Below are 24953 nucleotides of genomic sequence, written 5' to 3' on the forward strand. Positions count from 1 at the left end.
TTCATGTTAAAACAGAACGCAATAATTAGGCCATATTTAAATTCCCTGGGGAAAAGCCAAGTCTCAAGCCCAATAAGTCAACACAACTGTATTCAGTTATTTTACTTTTGTGAAATTTCAGCAGCTCAAGATTTCTCTTTTAATTAGCTCACCTGGTTAGACTTTAGAGCCAAGTGCAGCAACCATTCTCAAGAGCTGCCTGTGGAACACTGAATTTCCCTTCTATGAAAGGCTGGAAAAACTTTTCTAATCAGCAAAGTGAAAATCAGAAACGACACTCATACATAATTTCTTTGTTTTATTTTGTTTTAAAATCTGTTGTTAAATATTTTAATTACAAGTTCTGTGCAGTGGGCAAGAGTAATGAACCCTGCAGGCACTAGCAACCCTCTTACTCAACAATACATGTGCACACTATTGTACTAAGGATATGTCCCCATGAACCAGCAGTCTTATGCCAGGATATATGCCAGAGACACTTGAGTCCCAACTCACAATACCACACACAATCAGGCCAAACCACTGTAGACAAATAGCTGAAGAAGTCAGTCAAGGAGAATTGGATGGAATTTAGGACAATTGTGGAGATTACCCAGTTTGAGCTGGTCCCAATTGTAAGAAGGGATACCAATTCTGCCTTATTCAAGTTTTAAAAGTAGCTCTTATCTTTTCCCAATCTGAGTTATACTATGATCCTCCTATTCTTAAAGGTCTGGGGCAGAGAAAAATTCTTGAAAGTCATCCTTAAATTGCCTGATGCCAATAGAGGCTATAAAGTAGGTTGTTGGGTTACAGTCTTAATATCAGAAGTGCCTGTAAAAGCCCAAAAAACCCATAAAAATTGGGTAGGAGGGGGTTACAATAAATAACTTTATTATGGAGGTGGTAAGACCAGGCACTGCATAAAGAATCCTGGTAGACAATTCGTCTCCCCTGTTAACTTTGCAAAATATATGTCGTCATGTATAATAGAGACCCAGCAGCAATTTATCTCTTCTGGCATCTTGCCCCAGAGAATGAATTAAAAGCTGAAATTTTTGTGCAAGATCAGGCTGGGAGGGAAACTCTAGGTAAGAAGCAAGTAGTTTCTCCTCCTGCAATAACCTCAGGAAAGAGGCAAGGTTAGACCTAATTGGATTGGACGAGGTGGGCAGGAAGGATAGGTTATACATGAATAGACCAGGACAGCCTTTGATTCATTCTGGGAAGTGAACTCTTCAGACGAGAGCATCTCTCTTAAATTTCCTTTTAAAACACCTCTTGCAACTAGGGAAGAAAAGACTGGAATGAAGCCCTGCTGATTCCTCAATGTCCTCTGTTTTATCTGCTGGTGCTGTATCCTTGGTCTACTGGATGGGGTGCTGTGATCCTTTATAGGTCAAGCAGCAGAACTCGAGGATCTTCTACCACAGCCTTGATCTTGCGCAGGAAGGTCACTGCCTCCCTCCCATCAATCAACCGATGATCATAAGTCAGCGCCACAAACATCATTGGTCGCACCTCAACCTAAATTAAGAGAAGTCTCACTGTTAAACTGAACATCATCTTAGTCTGTGCCCCAAAGAGTTTCACTTACTGTGCTTTCTCTATGCTACCCAAGAACCTCAAGTGCCCTATGAATCAGCCCCCTTCCCAAAAGCTTAGCCCTTTAAGAAAGCCTCAAAGACCTGATTCTTCTGCACCAGGCACACTCAGTGCTTGGGAGAAGAATCAGGTCTTTGTAATTCTTAATTCTTTGTAATTAGATGAGTCTTGTATCTTGCCCCCCTCCCCTGCATTGCTTTATCATTCTTCCTTTGCTTTTTTACGTTTTTAACCCTTAGTAAAGTAAATAATCCCAGGTTCTTAATCCTTACCAGAATTGCCTGGTAAGTAGAGGGCTATATAAACTGAATAAATGTATCTGACTTCTTGGCAAAGAATTTGAGCCAAAGTAGACCCAAATCCTTTAAAAATCACTTATAGCCAAAAAGAATTATCTGAACATGGTCTCGTTTTCTGCAATGTCACAAAAGTCAAGGTTTACAGTTACGATGTCTTTTATACTGTTTGATTAAAGCTAACCAATTTTTCCCTTCCTCTCAACTAAAGAATCTTATCAACATTAATATAACCAAATAGGATATGCTTTTCCATGAGCAGCATTGATGAGCTTGATGTTCATTTGGATGGCCATTTAAAAATCCTCTCTGCTGCTTAAAAAAAAAGCAGCTGCATAAGAGCTAATCATGGAAAAGTGGTTTTCAGTGACTAGGCTAATGTTAAGAGATCTCTTAAACTTTCAGTATCGTCTCCACAGAGCATACCTTGCCTCCAATAGCAACAGGCCTGTCAAAGATGCCATGCATGCCCAAGATGGCAGACTGAGGCGGGTTGATGATGGGCGTTCCAAAAAGAGATCCAAATACTCCACCATTGCTGATAGTAAATGTACCACCATCCATATCCTCAATGGCAAGCTCATTCTTGCGAGCCTGAAATGAGATTAAAAATGACCACAAATGGGTTATGCTGGAATATTAAAAAGAAAAGCAGAAACCAATAAGTGTCTGGGTGTCAGCTCTCAACAGAACAGACATGGGCATTTCAAATACCAGCCCTTATCAGAGCAAAGATAATGTGTTACTGTCCCACCTCAATCACTAGTAAAATACAGCAGTCCCTGCAAAGTTCAGAGGCAGAGAATTGTGAAAACAATGTATTCAGAAACAATAACAAAAAGTTCAGAAGACTCCTATGAAAGGTTCTGCAAGCTAAGCTACATGAGGAATAGTTAAAGGATCAGGGCACATTCAGCACATTAGATTAGATGATTGAGGGGAAGTTTAGCAGTCTTTAGTTTCATGGCCTGATCTAATGGGCTAGAACTAGATCTCAAGAAGAACTTCCTAACTGTATAAACTGTCAGCCAAGGGAATGAGGTGCCACATGAAAGCAGTTTTCTTTCACCAAGTTACCAATGCTTGATTATCATGTTAAGAGATGCTATCAGTGGATCCTGCCCTGAGCAGAAGGCTGATTCACAGGAAATGATTTTTCCTAGTACAGAGTATAAACACACAATATTAAGAATGATAAGGATTAACCTGTTCTGCCACAACACTGACATATGGTTCTACTATCTGGAAAAAATATTTCTCTGTTCCTGATATGGGTATAATTTTAGAATAGCCTGGCAGGATCAGTTTGGCAACAGGCTAGAAACCAGAAACCAGGACTTTTACTCCAGCTTTAACTATGAAACCCAGCTGAGTCATCTTTGGCCAGTCACTCTCCCTCAGCTCAATTCATTTCACAGGGTTGTTGTTATGGTGAAAATAGGAGGAAGGAGATTAGATAACTACCTTGAATTGTTTATAAAAAATTAATAAAGGTGGGAGATAACTTTTTTCTTCTTCCTACCCAGTATTAAACTTATTATATTATAATCAGTTTTATACTGGGTAGGAAGATAAAAAAAGTTATTCTCCACACTTGCAGACTTTCTGGAGGCATCTTTCTGGCTAGTCTTCAAAACAAACAAACAAACAAAATGCTGAACTACCCAGATACTTACTGGATCAATTAACAATGGAGGAATGTCTCATGTTAAAGTGTTAAAGTTAGTGAAGGTGGAGAATACCCAGATACCGTTTGTCTTGTCCTCAATGTGCTGAATGTGAATTTTGATTCTGTTACTTTAAATTTCTGAAAGCTACATTCTATTTTTATTTCTAAAACATGAGGATCTTGTCTCTTCTGAAGATCCCTTCAGAGTGATTTACCTTCTCTCCCAGCTCATTGATTGCACGCTCAATGTCAGCAAAATTCATCGTTTCTACGTTTCTGATGACAGGAACCACTAGACCCTATGGGAAATAAAAATCACCAAATAACCAACAATATTAATATCCAAGAAATATAGAAAAAGCTAAGGAGCAGCAATTCAAACAGCTTTTCTAAAATGATCTTAAACTAGTAAGTGCTCATTCATTTTCTTAGTAGGATACAGTATGTTTAATGTTTTGAATTTAACATTGAATATTTGTCATGTTAGAGCATGGCTATATTTATTTGTAAAGGCAAGGCAGAACTATAGCTTATACCATTAATGAGCAACATGCTGGTACATACTGTTAGACTGCTCCCAACAGCAAGTGAGTCATGGACTTGAACAACTGTCTTGTGGATTTACTGTAAAATGCAAACTGGATATTGGGGCTTGTTAAGCAAGAGAGAAGGAGCTAAATGGGGCACAGTCAAACAGAGTGCAATAAGGAATCTAAATTCTGGCTAACTGTTGTACATAGACACACACTGTGTGAAAAGGGGATTTAGATGCCCAGTGATCTAGGAGCACTAGGACTGTGGGACTTCAAAAAGACAAGCCTTCAGAGCTCCTAGTTCACCTTCAGAAGCAGAAAAATCAAAGTGGACTCAACTTATTTGCTACAAAAGAAAAATAGGAAACAAAACGCAGGAGACAAGGACTTTTATTCCCCTACCTAGCATTACATTTAATATTAAGTAGAAATAGTTTCTACCACTATGGAGTTTTGTCCAAAAACTACTACAAGTAGTCCTCAAGTTACAAATGTAATGGAACAATCATAACCTGAGGATTCATAGGAGTGAATCATGTAATTTGACCGTGATCCTTCCCTGCTTTCGCCCATGCATTTGCAAATCAAATGCGCAGGTTATTAAGTGCACATGAGATCTATCTGGGTGAGGAAGGCCATGGGGGCCTAGCAATGGAATAGGCCACCTGCTTCAGTCTGCCCAAGGCCTCCCCCAACCCAATGAGATACCTCATGATCCCTCCTCTGGGGTCTCCACAATTGCTCCCCCCACCCATCTTCCTTCACTTACCTTGTGAAGATCTGACTCCTCTCCAGCCTCTCTGCCACGGTTTCTTTGCCTACTTGCAGTCTCTGTGCAAAAAGCATTTGCAAGTTGACGAGAGTTTGGGGCCGCAAAATCACCTTGCTTCAAAGCTCCCATCAGCTTGCAAGCACTCTTCACACTGAGACTGGAATGGAACAAAAAGCATTTGCAAGACAATCGGAGGCTTGAAGCAAGGCGATTTTGCTGCTCCAAACCCTCATTGGTTTGCAAGCGCTCTTCGGATGGATCTGGTACAAGCCTTGATTCACAGAGAACAGAGGCCTACACTACTGTAGTGCGAGATCTTGTGCTACTGATCTCACACTACAGTACTTTAGGCCTCTGTTCTCCATGGCACAAAAGGCTTTGCAAGTGAAGAGGCCTTCCCTCTGTTTCAAAACTTTTTGCAGAGGATCTTGTGCAGGCCTCAAGTTTGTAGATAACATAGGCCTAAGGTATTGTAGTATGAGATCAATAGCGTGACATTTCACACTACTGATCTTTCGTGATCTCACACTACTTTAGGCCTCTGTTTTCTGCAAATGCACCAAAGCAGGCAAAGGAGTCAATAGCTTGCTAGATCGTCGCAAGGTAAGTTAGTCTCCACAGGCCCAATAGCTGTGGAGTGCCAGGGGGAGGAATAAACAGGGTGAATGTTGCAGTGCCTCTGCTCTCGTTCATAAGTGTCATGGTGCTGGAACATTCGTAACTGGGTTGTAAGTACTTGGGGGGGAGGGGCTATGACGTAACTTCAAACAGTCACTAAGTGAACTGTCATAACTAGGGGATTATCTGTATGTGGTTTTTGGATAGGAGTAACCCTCCTTCATCTGTCACTGCAGAGTAAGACAAGGTCAATAGATTCAGCTTCCATTTCGTACCGGCAGCCTTGGTTTACTTCTATCCCCTGCAATCCCTTTTTTCATAAATTTGAGCGATCAACTGGCCAGGTGAAAATTGTCTCCATAATACCTACCCTAGGAGTTGCCACTGCAACACTGATATCCACATATTCTCTGTACACCATTTCTTTGGTTGTATCATCAATCACTAAATTGAAAAGGGAAAGTAGGTGTTACAAAGAGCAACCCCAACAATGAAGACTCGACGTAGAAGAACTACATAATGATGAGAATCAAGGCCTATCCAGTACCTTCCTATTTGCTGCAAATTAGTCCTTTCAGTTTACTTGAAATACTTGAAAGACATATCTGTGAATTTTAAGTTTACTCAGTTTTTAATTTTTTTCAGCTGAATTTCACCTCATCCCATTTCTGAATTGCTTACCAAAGACTTGGAAAAATGTGTATGCATTTCTGGGTATATTTTTCTTAACAGACTGTATATACTTTCTACAACATATTTTTGCAATATTCCCTAATGCAAACTTTTCCGTGTATGCCAAATAATCTTTTGAGGTCAATGAATACAATTGGAATTTTGACACTATGTTATAGTGATCTTAAATATAGTTACTTTTGGAGTGTGGCTTAATATAAATATAAAACTACATCTCAATGCATTTCTAAGATGATCTTAGATGACTCTAAGATGATCTCTACCATTCAGGGCTACTTTTGTCTTTTTTTAACAGCAGTATGTATGTATATAAGCATGTATGCATGTATTTATGGGCTGCACTCTGTGGCATTATTCTTATCTAATAATGACTCTTAAGGAAGATCCAGAAGCATTTTGTAAAGATTGTGCTACAGATCATCTTGTTGTTTTCAAAATATTTTTTAAAAAAACAAGCAGCCTGATAGATAGCACTGTGCAGATACTAGTATCCCTACTGTTGCAGATCCTGTGTGTGTGTGTGTGTGTGTGTGTGTGTGCTCGCAAGCGCGCGCGCACACACACACACACACACACACCAAGGTTCAGAATAAAGCTCCACCAAGAAATCCTAGAAGTGTAGTAGATAAGTTGAAACTGGATTGGGAAGTTGAAAACATATCCTGGAAAAAGGCAGGTTAAACCATTCTGTGTTGTTACCAAAAACATCTACAAGGGTGAGCCCATGTAGTCATAATGTGTTGAGCTTCTCTCAATTCATTTTTTTAAAAAAGTCTTGCAAAATCTGAAAAAGTTTTATGATTTAAACCAATTTTCTCCCATCTTTCATAATGGATGAATATAACCATTACCAGTCATTAATTTGGGAAGAGTAGCTATCCCAAGTCTCAAAAAAAGAGAATTCGAGGCAACACATAAAATAATTTTATTTCAATCTGGATAATAGATTGTAGTTGAAATGTATCCTGCTGCTTCATTCTTTCAAACTGCTTCACATTTTTTTCCAAGCTCTCTGATAAGATAGAGCATAAAGTTTTGTCTTATTTAAACAGTGTTTGAATAAAGTAAGGAATAGCAAGGCGGAGCCTGTTGGCATCCATTATTTCTTACCTTATTCAAATCATCAGCCAAGTGAGACAAACCTCTGTCCCTCTTCTAAGCATTCGGTACTTGCTAGAGAGCTTAGAAGACAAGTAGAGTTTCTTTTCACTTGTGCAGCAGTTTGGAGATTGGAAGAAAGAGCAGAAGAAAATTTAAAAATACATGCTTAATATCATACATGTTGCCCTTTTGTTGGGGCCCTCAGCAGTCTCCCATTCCAGTTATTGAAAAAGGGCTGCAAAAGAAAGTCTCTCTCTGATTCATTATTTCCCCATTCTATATTACAAGTGGGAGAAATTCCAAATTTGAACTTTCAGATTAGAAGCTAAGGGGGCAAAGCCTTACAGAATAGGAAAATAGAGGCAAGGTAAGAAGCCAATTTAGGACTGCTGCAAATCATGGTGAAAAAATAAGATTCTGCACATCGTAGTACAAAAGTAAATTAGGATTTTCTCAAAGTGGGAGAGTATCCTCTCAGAGGATACACTGGCAGCCTCAGGGAACAATCATTTCCTAATAAAACCATCTTCATTATTATTGACGAAATGCCCCCAGATGCAAATCAGAGGGTCTTTTTCAACCCCACTTTGATTACTCTTTTGCTGAGAAAGGATTTGTTTCAGCACAGGAATTCTTACCTAACAAATCTAGGTGACACAATCAGTAACATAGAAGACCTTCTTAGCAGAAATACAATTTAATTACAAAGAGGGCTAATCCCAGCTACACGTACTGTGTATTTGCTCTGTCTTCTACTCAGAAATATAAGCTCTGGCTTCTTACCTGCATTCACAACAGGCTGCTCTTGCAAAGCAAAGGCTGCAGCTTTCACAAAGGCAGACATAAAACCTAATTTCATATTGTGCTTCTTCAGGAAGTTGTCCCTGTGCCGGGCTCTCATCTCCTGGATGTTACTGCAAATATCATCATAAGAATATTTACCACAAGTTGTACAAAAGATTTTCAAATCTGCAGTACATTTCACCTGGTATTTACCTATGTATTGATTTGCGTCTCAAACATGCCGTGTATGTTTTTTTTAATGCAAATACAAAAGCCTCACACAAGAAGTGACACTATTATCAACAGTGCATATCCAAAACTCAGATTGAATGGCGTATTTTCCAAATTTAAAAAAAATGCTTTAATGGATACCAGGATTTTTAATAGCTTCTGTATTCTTAAAACTGCTACCAACATATCAAGACTAATGTTAATGTTCAAGGACACAATAATTCAGCTTTTTTTTTCAAGAATGAACTATCATAAAGAACTTTTTAAAGATAATAAACAACAAATCAATATAATCTGCTTTAATAAATAAATTGAGGAAGTAATAAGTAAAAATTTGTTACAAAAGCATTAGCATCAGAAATAACTCAAATGGGTTTTTATTTAATAACCTTAACCACAGTAAATATTGGATCGTTTTTACTAAGGCTTAATTAAGTGTCCTGGAATCACATCTGTTGAAGTATTCATACCGAATAAAGATTTAGTTCTTGCAATAATGTAATGGATTCAGTGGAAAATATTCTCCTGGTTTCAAAATTTAATATGGAGGTTTCCCAAGATATCCTACTTCCTTTATTAAAAATAATACCAATCATGCTAGGTTTTTGCTGTCTTGCAATAACCAAATATCTGATGCAGCTAATAAGTTAGAAAAGATTGAAAATTATTGATAATGTTAAATATTTACAGTTTAATGTTTTCTTTTATTCCTTAATATAATATATTCAGTAATGTTTATATTTCATCCTATTTCATACTGATTCTTTCAACAATAATAACTTACTACAATCCATACATAAACATCAGTCAGAATCTGTTCCCACACAAGGAAAGAGCTCTCTAAATTTCTCATGGTTATTCAATCTAGGATCATAAATCACAAAATATGTATGTAAAAAAGGGAATCGGTCTAGAGGAAAGGGAAGATTGAAAAAGTTGTGATTGATGAGATCCTCAAAAAGAGAGGTTACAAGTTTTAAAAACAAAAGATAGCAGCACAGGAAGTGCTTTTGGGTCATGGTGGTAACAAGACGAGTTTGCAGAGATATAAAGGGATGATGAGATATAATGAATTATATTCATATAAACAAGATTTGATTGTCTTTTTCAGTAAAGTTTCTTTGGTAGCAAACAAGAGGTAAGAGAATGTCCAAGACTGAAGATACAAGTCAATACCAAGTCAAGACTCTCCTGGAAAGATTGATTTCCAGCAATTTCCCAGAAACTTCAGTATAAGTTATATTAGAATAAAATAAAGAATTTTATATTTTTATTTAAGCTTGGTCTGTTTACCATAGACAAATTCATATTTTTATTTTTAAAAAAGGATCTAAAAAAAAAAAAGAAATAGCATGCTTATTTCTTTGGCCAGACTTAAAGCAAATTACCTGCGTATGGGAATACGGCCTTTCAAAGTCTGCAATATAATGGCATTTTGAAAATATCTTTAATTAGAACAGAAAACAGCAATTTCCCTTGTTCACTTACTGGAAAAGAAGCCAGTCACACAAATTAAACTGAATAATTGTGTCATATAATTCTAGATAGATATTGAAGTTTCAACCTTCATCATCAATCTCCTAGACAATATGGCTTTAGAGAGGCAGTTTTTAGCAAACAGAAATGTCCCTCTGGGTTTAGTCTGTTTATTTTTTCTTCGCCAAATCTCATTTAGAGCTAGGGTTACTGTTCAAAGACATTACTGCCTCCCAAGATACAAGATCTGTAGGTATGAAGTGGTGGCTGAAAAGAGGAAGCCATCAAGAGCAGGCTTCACCGCAGACATTGACCCTGAGTGGGGAAGCAAAAGGCCTCAGTCTCAATCCTTGCAAGTCAGCTCTATGGCATACCGCCAGTCGGTAATCAATGCAAAACATATTACTGATTGCAACAAGAGCACAAGGCCAGAGTAAAGTGACACTTCCATTAGTCTCTAATATGAGATAAGCTGCATTGCTTCCTTTCCAATAATGACTATTTTGCCAACCTTAATATTCTAAGCACAAAATATTTACATGTTTTGCTTTAAGGAGGAGGATAAGATTTCATGGGGCAATTTGATTTGGGCATCATTTCCCTAATGCACTGAAACATAAGCTTCCCCCTCCTCAAATCCATTAGTGCTCAGGCCATCCAAGCACTCGCCTTGAACACTGGTGGCTCCCCTACCTCAAATACCGACATTAAACTTCAATGGAGTACTCCAGAACCGCTAAACAAATTGAATTCTTCCTATAAGCATCTCAGCTCAACAACAGTTAACTCTAGTTAACTAACTAGAGATGAGAAGACAATGTACAAGAATGGTAAGAACTGAAGCAAAGATTGTCTACATTATTCACAGCTGCAGACTCCTACCAAGAGAGGAAACCTGCCTTCTCTCCTGCTCTACCATAGAGCTGCCATTGAAAAACTCAGAAAATCTCTATCCTAATGTTCAAATAGATATTCTGGTTCTAAATAGAAAATGATTCTTTTATTGGAATTCTTGTATAATTCCATCTTAATAAAGCCTGCAAAAAAGAACTTTGTTTTATTTGGGTTCCTGCTTGGAAGAAATACACTCTCAATTAAGACAGCTACCAAAAATCTGGTATAACGCTACACCAGAGCTCAATACAAGAACTCTAAATTTTTAACAGAAAAAATAATGAGTAGATATTTTTGTCAACAATAGATGTGTATTTAACAACAGGTTCCATGTAGTTTCTATCATCATGTAGCATCACTTTTTCCAAAAACTAGCCAAAATAATCAGCTTGTAACATTAATACAGCTTTTTTTTTTAAGCACCCAAATACAGGGTGAATCAGATTAAAGAATCTCAAACACTGAAGTTACAGTACCGGCATTTTTATGCTGAAGGGTTACTGCCCTACCTCATGTCAATTTCATTAAAAGTGGTCAGCATGGCACATGTATTCTGGGCCTCTTTCAGGCGCTGAGCAATACGTTGACGCATTCTGTTCATCTTTACCTGAAGACAGAAATAAATCATAAAATAATAGTGAAGAACCTGAACAAATTAAAAGCACACCCTTTTTTCTCTCTCTTCCTGATGAATACATCAGAATAATTTATCTACACTTAATGAGTTATCTTTGTGCAGTGAAATTTAACTCATTTTAGCCTAAAATAATTACCCAGATCTCTCTCTCTCTCACACAAACAACAAATGATATCACAAGGCATCAGAAGTCCAATTGGTATCAAAAGAAGTTGTACGACATAGGAGTTTATCTCTGGAACCTCAAGAAAGCTAGCGGGATAGATTTTAAGAAACTAAATTTTAAACATTCACAGGAGTGGCACTTGCTAAAGTGGTTTGTGATTTCCACTACAGGTAATCGCGACTTATGACTTATTGAGTCTGGCAATTATGGTCGTAAATCAGGGTGAAGCAGGTCATCACATGTCCTTTTTTGAGGTAGTCATTAAGTGAACATTGTGATCATAAAGGATATGGCACAGTCATTGGAAGTAAACACCAATTTCCAGAAAAAAACTTAAAAAGTTAAAACTTTTTCTCCACATGATGGGGAGGGAGGAGGAAGCTGCAAACAACTGTACCTGTGGACCGGTTGCCAAGTGCCCCAAAGGCGGCCACATAGCTGCCCCCACCCCAGACATCACAACATTCAAAACCAGGTCATAAGTAGTTTTTCAGAGTTCAGTCATAAGTGGCCTGTTGTAAAACGACAATTACCTGTACTGACCACCTGTTTGAGAGACCACTGAGTAAGAACATTCATGAATGAAGAACTTGCTTGGGTTCAGCCATTGCCCTTAACTCTTTAGTGTTACTTTGTTGCAGCCTTTCATGAGGCTCTTATGAAAATATTTTCTGTTCTGCCTCAATGTTATTATATTTCAATTCCTTATAGAAATGAATATTCATATAATATCCCATCAGACTGAGAAACCTCCAAGTACCCTTTGTTCCAATCTGGCACCTTTGCCAGTCCCAGGTTCCACAGCAGGAGAAGCTGTTGGCACGGCAGTTGGCTTTATTGCAGACACTGCAAGTCAATGGAAAAATAAAATGTCAGGGGGTTAAGCAAGCAGGGATCATGTCCTTGACTAAAATGAGTTGACACCAATGCTCTGAATGTAAATGAAAGGCTCGGTTTGGGGATAATGCTTCTAACTATGTATCATTTCACAATTTTAAGTTCTGAGGACCTTTTGTTATATAGATGGGAAAGCAAGAACAAAAATATTGTGATCTCACCTGGTTTAGCATCAACAGGGAGGGCTGACACTGGGGGCACTGGAGGCATTGTAGTGGGAATTGGTGCTGCAGAGGGAGGTGTTACAGGAGCTGCAGGTGCTGCTGCTGCAGGGGCCACAGGCTCTGCTGTAGGGGCTGTTGCTGGCTTGGCTTTGGCAGGTGCAGCTTTGTAAAAAGATGAAAAAGTATTACATATATGGATAATAGAAGTGTATTTTTCACAAGCAAATGGTTCTAGCAAAAAAGGACTTGGCCAGAATCCACATCAATAAACTTAGAAGGTGCTCTATCTTTCCATTAATGGCACTCATAAACTATTGACGTGGCACAGCAATGCAGAAGATGTATGCTTAAGTAGCAAAATGTGTGACAGATCTATTTCTATTAAATACAATAATTTTCAGAACTCTAAAGCCCTAAAATCATCTATTCCTGCAGGACCCAAATCTTGATCCATGGAATTACCATCTGAGGCCATGTCTCTAGCCTTAATTATCTGCCAGAATGAAGGAAGATATCATATTTTATATAGCTATTTTATTATGTTGCTTACTCTACTGAGTATATACTCTAGATATAACAAAGCCCATAATTAGATCTGATCCTACAGACTATGTTCCAAATTGTTCATCAATGCAAGTAAGATAGTAATAATTTTATGTCCTTTTTCTTTGCTTTATTTCCATGTTCAGTTTATGGCAGAGAACATGCAACCTTCATTTTTGGTCATTTCAGAAAGTACTTAAGATCAGATTCACCAATATAAGTCCTTCACCTGAAACTCAAGACTTCTTCTCTATGGCAGTTTTCTTTAGGGGAAAAAACACTTCCCTTGCTTGTGCATTGAGCATTCCCAAGTTTTACCCCATTTTACCCCTTTGACCAAACTTTACAATCAATTCCCTACACTTGCCATTTACAATGCATTAATATGAAAAATTGATGCCATAAGGATAAAAAAATAACTTAATTTATGTGACTTAATCCAATTAGAATTTCATGTATATATTTTAATTTATACTGCAATTGCATAATGATGTAAGATGAATAGTAACTAACCTAAATCACCCAGGTAAACAATTTTTGATCATATGATCCAAATTTACCTCCAGTTTTCCTGAGTTTAAATAAAGGTGTTCCTCCTTCTACTTTCTCTCCATCCGGGACAAGAAGAGCTTCAATTACACCAGCTGCTGGAGCTGGAACCTGCACAGATGTCTATATAGAAAAAATAAATAGCAATTGAACATAAGAGGGAGATAAACAAAAAGATCTGATCTTGAAGAGAGATGAATGCTACATTCATATACTTGACAATGTTTTGCAAGACTTGAAAAACTGGCTATCTACTCAGAATATAAAAATAATGAAAACAAACATGCAAGCATCACAGTCTGATCAAAATACTGATAGTTCATGAAGTACTAATAAAAGTGATTTGTAATTTATCAACAAAATGATCTGAATTCTAGTTGTTTAGAAAGCAGCACCAATACTCCAGGTACTCAAAAAAAGTTAGATTGTCGAAATAAAGAAAGCTTGAAAAATAAAAGTGTGCGGAAGGACTATTTTGCAACATTGGAATGCTCCAATGGATAAAGCACTAAACTAGAACAGCAGAGTCCATTAAACAAATCTTGGTTCAACTCTAACTTTTAAAAATTGGATATATACTATGGTGTTTTTAATTCTTTGATGGAAAGGACAGTACGGAAAGCATGATGCATCTGATGCTGCTTTCTACCCAAAAGCCCTACACAGCAAAAGCTCCTGTTATTTGAAGGACCGCCTGTGGTTTCTGCTTATCTAGTATGATTTGACAGAAAGGGTGCATCCTATGGTTCCTGAATTAAACAGGGACTCAGAAAACAATGCTTCTCTGTAGCAGTGCCATCTATCTGAAATGAGGTTTCACTCTTGAGAGCCACATGGCTCCCATCTTGATGATGTTTTGCAAGACTTGAAAAACTGGCTATCTACTCAGGACTTGGGGTAGGGTGGATGAGATTCTTCTGTATGTCATATTCTTTGTTGACTGGTTTGCCATCTTGTAATTATTTTGTAGCTACATTTCTACTTATTTCTGTTAATTCTTTGCATTGTTATTTTTTGTTATTTTTATGTTATTCTCATTGCCATGAGCTGTCTAGAAACAGCTGGAGTCAGCTGGCATCAAAATTTAATCAATTAATCAATTAATCTGAGTAAATAGTACAGATCTGCAGTTAGGTGTTCTCATGACTCTGATGTTTAAGTCTAATGTTCACTTTGTCTCTGGTGATAATCATTATCATGAATAAAATGACAAAATATTTAGAGTTCCTTTTAGTGAAATGGTTGCTATATAAATTTGATTACTAAATTTAAAAAAATTACCTTGTCTGTTTCAATCTCACATACCACTTCATCTTCTCTTACAGTATCCCCAACAGCTAAAAAAATGAAGAGAACAGGACTTAAACAAGGAGTTGTGTTGTGGCATTTCCTTCCCTAATTTTTATAAACAACTCCTTAAGGTAGACTTAAAACATGGCTAAGAAGGCATGCTTCATTTTGTAAGCAACGGAACTGTAACCAATAACAGGTCTGAGCAATCTTCACCTACATAATAAGAGTATTCAGAACGTTTTTTATTGCTTGAATGTTTAATATATTTTCCTAACAGGCTATGACAAACTTATCATGGGATGGGGAGAAGATGAGAGAGACTGAAGAGAAAAAAGATCCTTACCTTTCTCCCACCTGACATCTCCCTCTGTGACAGATTCTGCAAATGCTGGTGTGTTCACTGTGACAACTTCCTCCCCTGTGAAAGATACATGTAATAAAATGCTTCACATTTTGGCATTTCAGCCCTTGGGAGTAATGGATAAATACAATTTAGAGAAAATGCTAATCATAAAGGGAAAGAGTGTCATAATTTAAATAATTCCATATTATCAGTTCTTATTAGATGTGTAGACCACCACCTCCTAGCATTCCACAACCAGCATGGCTATTACTAGGAATTAAGTTTTTCATATCTACAGGGAAGCTACCATATTACTTCTGTTTGAGGCCACTTCTCTGTTGAATATCAGTTCAATCCATTTGTTTTTGGATAATTTTTTTTCTCTCCCATAAAACTGCAATTGGTTGGCCAGCCGATAAAATTAGTCATCATTTCTTCAAACTGATCAAAACAAAATACTAAAAGGACAAACTATACATTTCTCAGATCAGTAGTCCTATATTGTTCTAGATAACATTCATGATTTCATTAAAAATATTGCTTGAAGAAGAAAATTGCAGAAATGATGCATTATTATGCCAAAGTCCAACTATGCCAACTGTGGCATAAAAAAAATACATTAAGCCTTACTTAAGATTAGGAAAGATGTAAACTAAATTAGGGAACAAGGTCACATGATTTTAGTAGGAAGAAAATTGGCATGTAGATCAAATGTTCCACTGCCTGCAGGCATCTGGATTACTTACTGCATACTTTTGAAGTTCTGAAATAACGGATAGTGAAGACACGAGAACCATTTAGCCTGCAGAGCAAGAAAAGCAATATCAGTGTATAGGTAGTACAGATTTGTATCTGTTGTCTTGGAATGACTGTCAATCAGTAGCCTCACCAAAATGTTTAACTGATTCATATACCTGGAGGCATAGATCCTAAAGCATTTCAGGAAGGGATAGCTTGTGAATAAATTCATCAGGTGCAAACACACATACATATATATGAATTGTTTAGCATAAGGTCATAGGAAGCCTTAATTACTGTAGCTGAAACTGGATACTATCAACATATCAATGACATCCAAATCTTTTTCTCTACAGCATTTTCCAATAACGATGTGGCTCCCTTGAATATCAGCTCACATTTGAAAATTGGCTGGATGAGGGAAAACAGTATAAAATCAAATCCTGGCAAGATGGAGCTGCTCACTGTAACTCCAGAGATCCAGCCTTTTCCCAAATGGGCAGATGAAATGCAGGTATGCTATGATTTATCAGATTGTACATTAGACCATAAATAATAGCATTTAGGGATTCTGTATTTAGATTGCAGACTGAATGTAGAATTCCACATTCAGAAATCTCAAAAGTATTTTTTTTAAAGATTTGGAAACAGGAAGGTAGATAGGGGCTCAATATTCTAGCTTATTGTGTTATACTATGTGAACTACTCAAATAAATTGTAAAACATAGACTACATAGATAATAACCTAATTCAAATACGCAAATAGCTTTAAAATTCTTATTCTTAGTTCAATATCTGATTTTCTCTGGCGTAAGGTATTTTCAACCAAAGTATACCAAAGCCTCTCTCCAAGTATAATATAATTAACAATTGGTTCAGTAGCAATCAGGTTGTGCCAATTCACTTGCTTCATAAGTTAGATACTTACAAATGCTTCCTGCTGTTGGCATGCACCAGAGCCTGGCATCGAGAAATGCCTGTAAAGCAGAAAGCACTTTAGCTAAGTATCAGGTTATCAAGTCACTTAGTACAGTCATGTATAGAAAAGACAAGGAGACTTAAATGGCATAAAAGTCAGAAAGGACAAAAGTTGATTGTTACTAGGAAAAAACTATAGCAGTTCATACTGAACAATTAATGTATCTTTATAAATCCAGCCCCATATTATAAAGTTGACCAAAGAGATAGATAAAGTTAATGTATATTAAGAAATAAATAATATGCTGATGCTACCCAGGCTATGTAATGAAAATAAACAAATGCTATAGAATCACTCTATTCAATTAATAGTCTTGATTATCTGGTATACAGGTAGCTTTAAAGGCAGCTTTAAAGATGTTTCTAGGCTTTTTTTAAAACAATCACACTGCATGGGTCATCTCATTAATGCAATAATTTGCTATTTAACAATTGGTTTGTAAATGACCACTATTAATATCATCAGTGTTTGTACTTCACTACTAACCTACTGTATATAATCTCTCAAGCAAACAATGATTCATTCAACCAATCCACCCAATCCATCCAACTATCTATCATCTATCTATCTATCTATCTATCTATCTATCATCTATCTATCTATCTATCTATCTATCTATCTATCTATCTATTTATCTATCATCATCTATCTATCTATCTATCATCTATCTATCTATCTATCATCTATCTATCTATCTATCTATCTATCTATCTATCTATCTATCTATCTATCTATCTATCTATCTATCTATCTATCTGATAGATCTATTCCAGGATACCATATCATGTGTCTGATAAAATGGACTCTTGCCCTTAGTGATTTCTATCAATGTAAATTCACTAAATTCTTATGTGCCCAAAAAAGACTTGCTACTACTGGACATAATGAGTTTTCTCTCCTCCAAAAATAACTGTTTACAACAAAGTGGTCCAGAAAAAAATCTAGTGGAAATGTTATTTGGAAGATATTGGTTATGATTAAATCATCTGGAAAAATAACAGGAGGCTCCAAATATCTACAAACTAAACACTGATTCAAACTGATTTGTTGTTCAAGTAGTAGTGAACCTATGAATACTTACACATAGCAATTTATGTCAAAATTTATTATCCCACATTTGCTTTTGCAGGATTTAACAAAGCTTTCCAAAAATTGTGAGTAGAATAAAGATAAACACTAAACTTGATTTGACTTTAAAATTAAAAATCAAATAGAGTAAATAATTAATACATATATGATTGGAAAAGGTGCTTAAAAAGATGGAGCATCTTGAACACAATCTTTACCAAATGAGTCAGAAATACATGACAGCTGTTTTCCTATACACACACACACACGCTGAACAGATTAGAATTAATATTTGCCATTGCCGAGCAGAAACATTCTTTATTTAATACTGAAGTTATCAGAACTTGCAAAAAAAAAACCACACCATTACTTTTATGTTATTCTTTGTTTATATTACTTGAATTCTTACAAGGATTTCCTTATTGATTGAACTGGCTATCTATTCTATATAACGGCCTCCCTACCAACACATGAGGAATTTTTTTCATATTATTTTTAATCATTTAATAGCCAGCTTATTAAAACAGATTTTATTTCTAATTGTATTCTCTAGAAAAATGCTGATGATATTTTTCTTGTTATGAAAAACTTTATGAAATGCCCAAACCTACATAAAACTCACCAGAGAGCCAACGCTTTGCCTGTGGACAGTTTCCCTGCCAAAGAAAAAAATAAAACAAATCACCAATGCAAAGAGAAGTTAGGAATAATTTGACATGCTCCAAATATCACATAATTCAGTAAGATTTATTCCATGCAATATAGAATGAATAACTGCAATATTGACCTAGTTCATACAACATGCAAAAGAAAACCTATCTTTTTATCTATAATTTAAAATATTTTGTGAACCAGCCATTGCAATTTGCAAACTACAGTTTATGACTTAGTTCTGTGTCACTCCTGTTGTTAGTCAACAAACCATGGTCAAAACAATTTATGGCTTATCATGGCAGATAAGATACTACAGTCAACATGACCTGCCTTTTAAGCTTCTATATGAGACTGCTCTATATTGCAGAATTGAAATTCTTGGATTTAAACAATTATTGACACAAATTATGTTAAGTTGTAAGATTATGATTCTTTTATTATATTCACATTACTCATTATACCATGTTTTGCTTGGCCATAGATTACTGAACAGACTTTAACCATCTGCATTTCCATATGTTAAACCTGAATTGCCAGATACAGAGTCAAGATACTACTGCCCTCAAATATATTCTTTCTTCCTTGAATGTTTAATTTTTAAAAAAGAAGTAGAAGAAGTTTGTATACTGAAATGAAAAGTCTCAGCTACCAACGTTTCTCTCTAAAAAATGGTTCAGGACTCCATATGGGAATCACAAGCTCTCCTTGAAAATAAAAATGTACTTTGTTTAGAAATGTGTCCATCCGCCCTGCCACAACCAACAAGTTGGGAAATTTCTAGTAGCTCAGTGCTTAAATGGTTCATCCATCCAGCCACTCACGCGGCCCAATTCCAAATAGGCCATGGCCCAGTAGTGAGTCATGGCCGAGTTAGTGTATGTAAATTTGCAAAGTTTATAGACATTCGTTTTCACTTAATAATTTTAGCATCCATTATTTACATAAGCTCACCATTTTTTATTTCATGGCATAATTTCCAGTTTAAAAATATCCCATCCAAAACACTTTTAAAATAAAATGTGGAATATTCAATAAAAAAGCAGAACAAACTATAACTGAATTAATTACTTATAGGAGGAGCCATGGTGGCGGAGTGATTAGAATTCAGTATTGCAGGCTAACTCTGCCCACAGCCTGGAGTTCGATTCTGACAGGCTCAAGGTTGATTCAGCTTTCCACCCTTCTGAGGTTGGTAAAATGAGGAATCAGATTATTGAGGGCAATATGTTGACTTTGTAAACTGCTCAGAAAGTGCTGTAAAGCACTATGGAGTGGTGTATAAGTCTAAGCTCTATTGCTATTGCTAGTTGGGTAAGAATATTATTCTTTCCTTCTCCATATGCCCACAAGAATTCCAGCCAAATTTCTCATTAGCTTTACAACAAATAAATTTCTAACAAGTAACAATGCAATCCATTGGAATGTCTTTCTGGTTGAATCATCTGGTTCAACCCTCTTCAATGTGTAGAAAAACCAATTAAAGCACCTTTAATGTGACTCTTTTTAAAGCATGCTGAGATGGACGCTGTTCTACAGACAGGCTGTTCTACTGTAGTATAGATCTTATCATAAGGAAGATTTTCTTTGTATAAAAAAATGAAAAAACTCCCTAGCTTTCTTTCCTATGGCAACTTCTTTTAAGTACAGGTATCCTCAATTTACAACCAAAATTGAGTCCAAAATTTCTGCTATTAAGCAAGACGGTTGTTAAGTGAGTTTTGCCCCATTTTACGACTTTTCTTGCCATAGTTGTTAATGAATCTGACTCCCCCAATGACCTTTCTTGTGAGAGGGGCACAAAAGATGATCACATGATCCTGGGACACTACAACCATTATAAATAGATGCCAAGTGCAAAGTGTGCAGTCTCTTAATTTTGATCATGTGACCATGGGGATGCTACCATGATCATAAGTGTGAAAAATGGTCATAACTTCCTTTTTTCAATGATTTGAACTTCAAAGGATCACTAAATGAATGGTTGGAAATTGAAGACTACTTGCCATGTCTCCTTGTAATCTCTTCTCAAGATTGAACACCACAAGTTTCTTTAGTTGTCCTCATATGACCTGTTCTCAAGCCCCTGTATCATCTTTGTTCTATTCTTTTAATCTAGTAATGTATTTCCAGAAATGTAGAATCATATGTAGTACTATGTATACAACCATAGGGTCTCCAAGCAGAGTCTTACCAATGCAGAACAGAAGGAAATAAGGACTTAATATCTTTGATATGATGCTTTTTCTGATGCAGTCCAGAATTGCAAGTTCATATTCATCTTTCTTATTGTTGATGACCACACTCAAGTCCCACTCTGATCTAATGTTCTTACAACCATAAATCCTTCATCTTGTACATTTTCTCTATATATTTTCTCTCTAAATATAATGCCCTGTATTTCTCTTACTAGGAGGACACTGTTCCTTCTAACCCAACCAGATTATTTGGCAATTTTGTTCTATCTTCCTGAGTGTTGGCCAGATCCCCTTTTTTGTGTCATCCACTTATCAAAACTGTTATCCAGCTGATTCATTAAAATGGGATTATACTGCCCCTAGGAAAATCTGTACAGAATCCATTCATTTTTCAACTCAGCAGAATCATTAGTGCTGACTTTTATGAGTGGGGTCAGCCATTCATAACTATCCTTACTGTAGTGCTATGCAAACTATACTTCAAGAGCTTATTGATGAGAATGTCATATGAACATTGTCAAAAGCTTTGCTGAAATAGACAGAGTATATCCACAACATTTCCCCTGTCTGCTAAGCCATGTTATCATACCATGTCTTCCTCACTTATGGAATCCACACATTCATGAAGTTTGAGAAAACAGATCCATGGATTATGTGCATTCAAGATATGTTTAGTGGCTACACAGACTTTGTGCAAGATGATAGGTGGTATATCATCCTAAATGTAGATGATAACCACAACATCCATCTAAGATCTCAATATATTATAGTCACATTCTAATCTAGCATATTCTGTACTTTCCATTTTTTCTTCTAGTTGTAGAACTCAATGATCCTACAGCCAACTCACTAGTAAAGTTTCAAAAAAAGATAAATAATGCACAAAGCTATTTTGGAGGAATTATGCATATTTTATCACTGCATCCAATTATTTCCATCATTAACTGATGCCAAAATATTTGTTTCTCATTTTACTTAATTTTCAAGTCCACAATTTGAATGTGTTCCTTCTGGTTTTCATTTCGTAATAATAATTCATAATTGTTCATACCTTAGTTTTCCCTCTAGAACAGGGGTGTCAAACTCAAGGATCAGGGGCCGGATCTGCCCACAGGGTCCTTAGATCTGGCCCACAGGGCTGCCTTGGGAATATAGAAGGACTGGCCTGCGGTGCGCCTGTGCTCCATTTTCAGCTGTCACAGCCTCCTGCAACCCTCTGCCAGTGAAAATGGAGCTTGGGAGCCCGTTTCTGCTGGCAGAGCGCTTGGGCCATCACAGGTGCCCCCAACATGAGTGATGTCGAGCTGGCCACGTCCACCCTGGCCATGCCCAACCCGGCACCCCTAGGCGGCCCTCAAGGAAATCGAGTTTGACACCCCCTGCTCTAGAACATTACATTTAGCCTTGCAGATGCCTTCCTTTTAAATATAGTATATTATATAAAAATTATCTAATCATATACCATATTTTTCAGAGTATAAGACGCACCTTTCCCCCCCAAAGAGGGTGAAAATCTGGGTGTGTCTTATACACTGAATATAACATTTTTGGCCTCCTGAAACCCCATCCTGCGCATCCCGTTTTTCGCAAAAATGGATATGCAGAGGGTTTGGGAGACTTACAAAGTACTCCTGGGAGTCGGGGACGGCAAAAACCTTTTTTTTAAATTTACCTCTTCAAAATCTTGGTGTGTCCTATACTCTGGTGCATCTTATAGTCCGAAAAATATGATATTTATTCAATACATAGGCTGCCCAATTGCTAATGTCTCTGGGAAATGTACAATTAAGAAAAAGTTGCAAAAATAAATCATAAATCTCCCCCTAAACAGCATATAATAAAGCCTGTCACAAAGCCTGGGAGAATATGACCAATTTGGACAAATCCTCACTTACCTGTAGTCTAAGTACTCCCATTTACTTTTTAAAACTACTTTTTAGGTAATTCTGGACACACAAATCATTCTTCATGTATAATAGTGACTTAGAGTGTATTATAGAGCTATAATTTAATCATCATTGCTATCACATATTGTAATGGTATTAAGAAAAGGCTTTATATTATCTCTCAATATGGGGCTGAATGGTGCTATATGAAAATATACTAAGTTTCTGGTTAAGAAACAGTCTACATCCCAATAAATGTTTTTCTTAGCACTTCTCAAAATACACTGTTGTACAAGAATGAAGAAAACATACTGGAGACCAGACAACAATTGCACTTTACAAGGATGCTGCTAAAGAGCAGTGTGTCAGCCTTACAGAGCTTTATGAATCCATTTGGAAATATATCTGAAAGGCATCTTTTTTACATTTACTTGCTTACATTTCCTATTTTTAAATCTCCCATCTCCCTCAAAGAGTAGAGTATGCACACAGTACAAACTTGATGCCACAGCATAATAATGCGCAGGAGCGCAATATCGACAACCCACATTAAAAAGAACCTCACTATGCATATTTGAAAATATTTAAATTTGCTTTAAATAGGGAGATTAGGTTAAAAAAGGGATGAAAGGCAGACAGCTGGGTGACCTTGGGCTAGTCTCTGTCTTTCTCTCTCTCTCTCACACACACACCCAACTCAGTCCACCTCACAGGGTTGTTGTGTGGAGGGAAATAGGAGGAGGAAGGTGTCTTTGGATACGTTCGCCAACTAAGGCTTCACTGCAGAGATCCGTGGTGCAAGGGCGACTGGGGGTCAAGTGACTACAATTTCTTTATTTGTAACCCCCGTTTCTCTTGCACGTTCTGGGTGGGCCAAGAGGAGCCTCACCGTATTTCATTCAACCTTCAGAGCCACCTTCGCGCCGGGCAAGTTTCCTTGCAAGCCTCGCTCTTGCGAAGCCCCAACCCTTCCACTTCACCCCTTTCCGAACAGGACTTCGCCCCTTCAACGTGGTTTGCCTCAAATTGGGAAGACGCGGTGTCCTTGCTACCAGCTGGGCGTGGACCTTCTGGGAGGCACCTTAGAAAACAAGCTGCTGTCCCTCGCACTTATTATAATCAAGCGCCGGCTAAAAGAAAGGGCGGGGTGTAATAAAGCCCGGAGGTCTCCGTCTCCGCTCCCCCATCCATGCCCCCTCCCCAGTGCCCTTGGAGCCGGCTCCCCCCCCCCCATCTCAGCCCATGGCTCCGAAGCGGAGTGACCTCCCTGGCAGCCTTCCGTTCTTGCCCGCGAGCTACCTGCTGAACAGCGCAAAGCGAACGGCCGAACACCCGGGTGAAGCAACGAGCCCGAACTAGAGAAACTAACAGCATCGCGGCGGCCAACAACGGCAAAAAGGATGAATTCCTGGGCGCGCGCCGGAACCAGGCCCCGGCGGAGGCCGGATGCGAGTTGGGACCGACCAACAGTAGACCAGCAGTAGGGGGGCGAATTGAGCGGGACGTACCAATCGGGGCAAACGAGGAAGCGCGGATAGGTTGAGTCGTCGTTAGGACTAGCTAAGAGAAAAGGGGAGGGGCGTTGGAGATAGAAGCGTCTTATGTGCGGAGTTGGTCCTTGAACGATGTGTAACTTCTGTATGAAAAGTCGTTTATTTTTAATTCTCTGAAAGGGGAGGGAAAGTTGCCTGCGTGAAGCAACGAAGGAAGCCTCTGCTTTAAAACCGGATGACGTCGGGAAACGAGCCGCTTCTCACGCGGGCAATAACCGAAAAGGAACAACACGTTTTAATCCGGACCTCAGATCTTGTGAAGGGTGGATCTACCTAGGCGTCTGTGGGGAGGGAATATGACGAAATGGGCGCTGTGGTTTTACCACGCAAACCTCCAACAGCAGAGCTGTGGCGCCCGAGCCCTGAGGCTGATGAGAAGGGTTGTCGTTAGCATTTCGATTCAGATATATCCCATTCCACAAAGAAGAGGCAGTCAAACTATTTTCCAAGGCACCTGAGGGCAGGAAGCAATGGGTGGAAACTAATCAAGGAGAGAAGCAACTTAGAACCTAGGAGAAATTTCCTGACAGTGAGAACAATTAATCAGTGGAACAGCTTGCCTCCAGAAGTTGTGAATGCCCCAACACTGGAAGTCTTTAAGAGGATGTTGGATAGCCATCTGTCTGAAATGGTATAGG

The 24953-nt window shown here is 37.7% G+C and overlaps 1 protein-coding gene across 1 annotated transcript; it reads right to left on the reverse strand.

Annotated features, from left to right (window-relative positions):
- Positions 1 to 285: 285 nt before the first annotated feature.
- On the reverse strand, positions 286 to 24151 carry DLST (dihydrolipoamide S-succinyltransferase). The gene is made up of 15 exons (XM_081938096.1): positions 24062 to 24151; positions 18650 to 18683; positions 16909 to 16957; positions 15989 to 16044; positions 15243 to 15317; positions 14888 to 14943; positions 13618 to 13729; positions 12512 to 12676; positions 12214 to 12299; positions 11160 to 11257; positions 8050 to 8180; positions 5843 to 5916; positions 3765 to 3848; positions 2307 to 2474; positions 286 to 1506 (listed from the first exon to the last, which is right to left on the reverse strand). The coding sequence occupies exons 1-15, from the start codon at positions 24134 to 24136 to the stop codon at positions 1372 to 1374; spliced, it is 1398 nt and encodes a 465-aa protein (XP_081794222.1). The 5' UTR covers positions 24137 to 24151; the 3' UTR covers positions 286 to 1371.
- Between the last annotated feature and the right edge of the window lie 802 nt (positions 24152 to 24953).

This window comes from Natrix helvetica (genome assembly GCF_964273705.1).
Source record: "Natrix helvetica genome assembly, chromosome: 1".
Lineage (NCBI taxonomy): Eukaryota > Metazoa > Chordata > Lepidosauria > Squamata > Natricidae > Natrix > Natrix helvetica.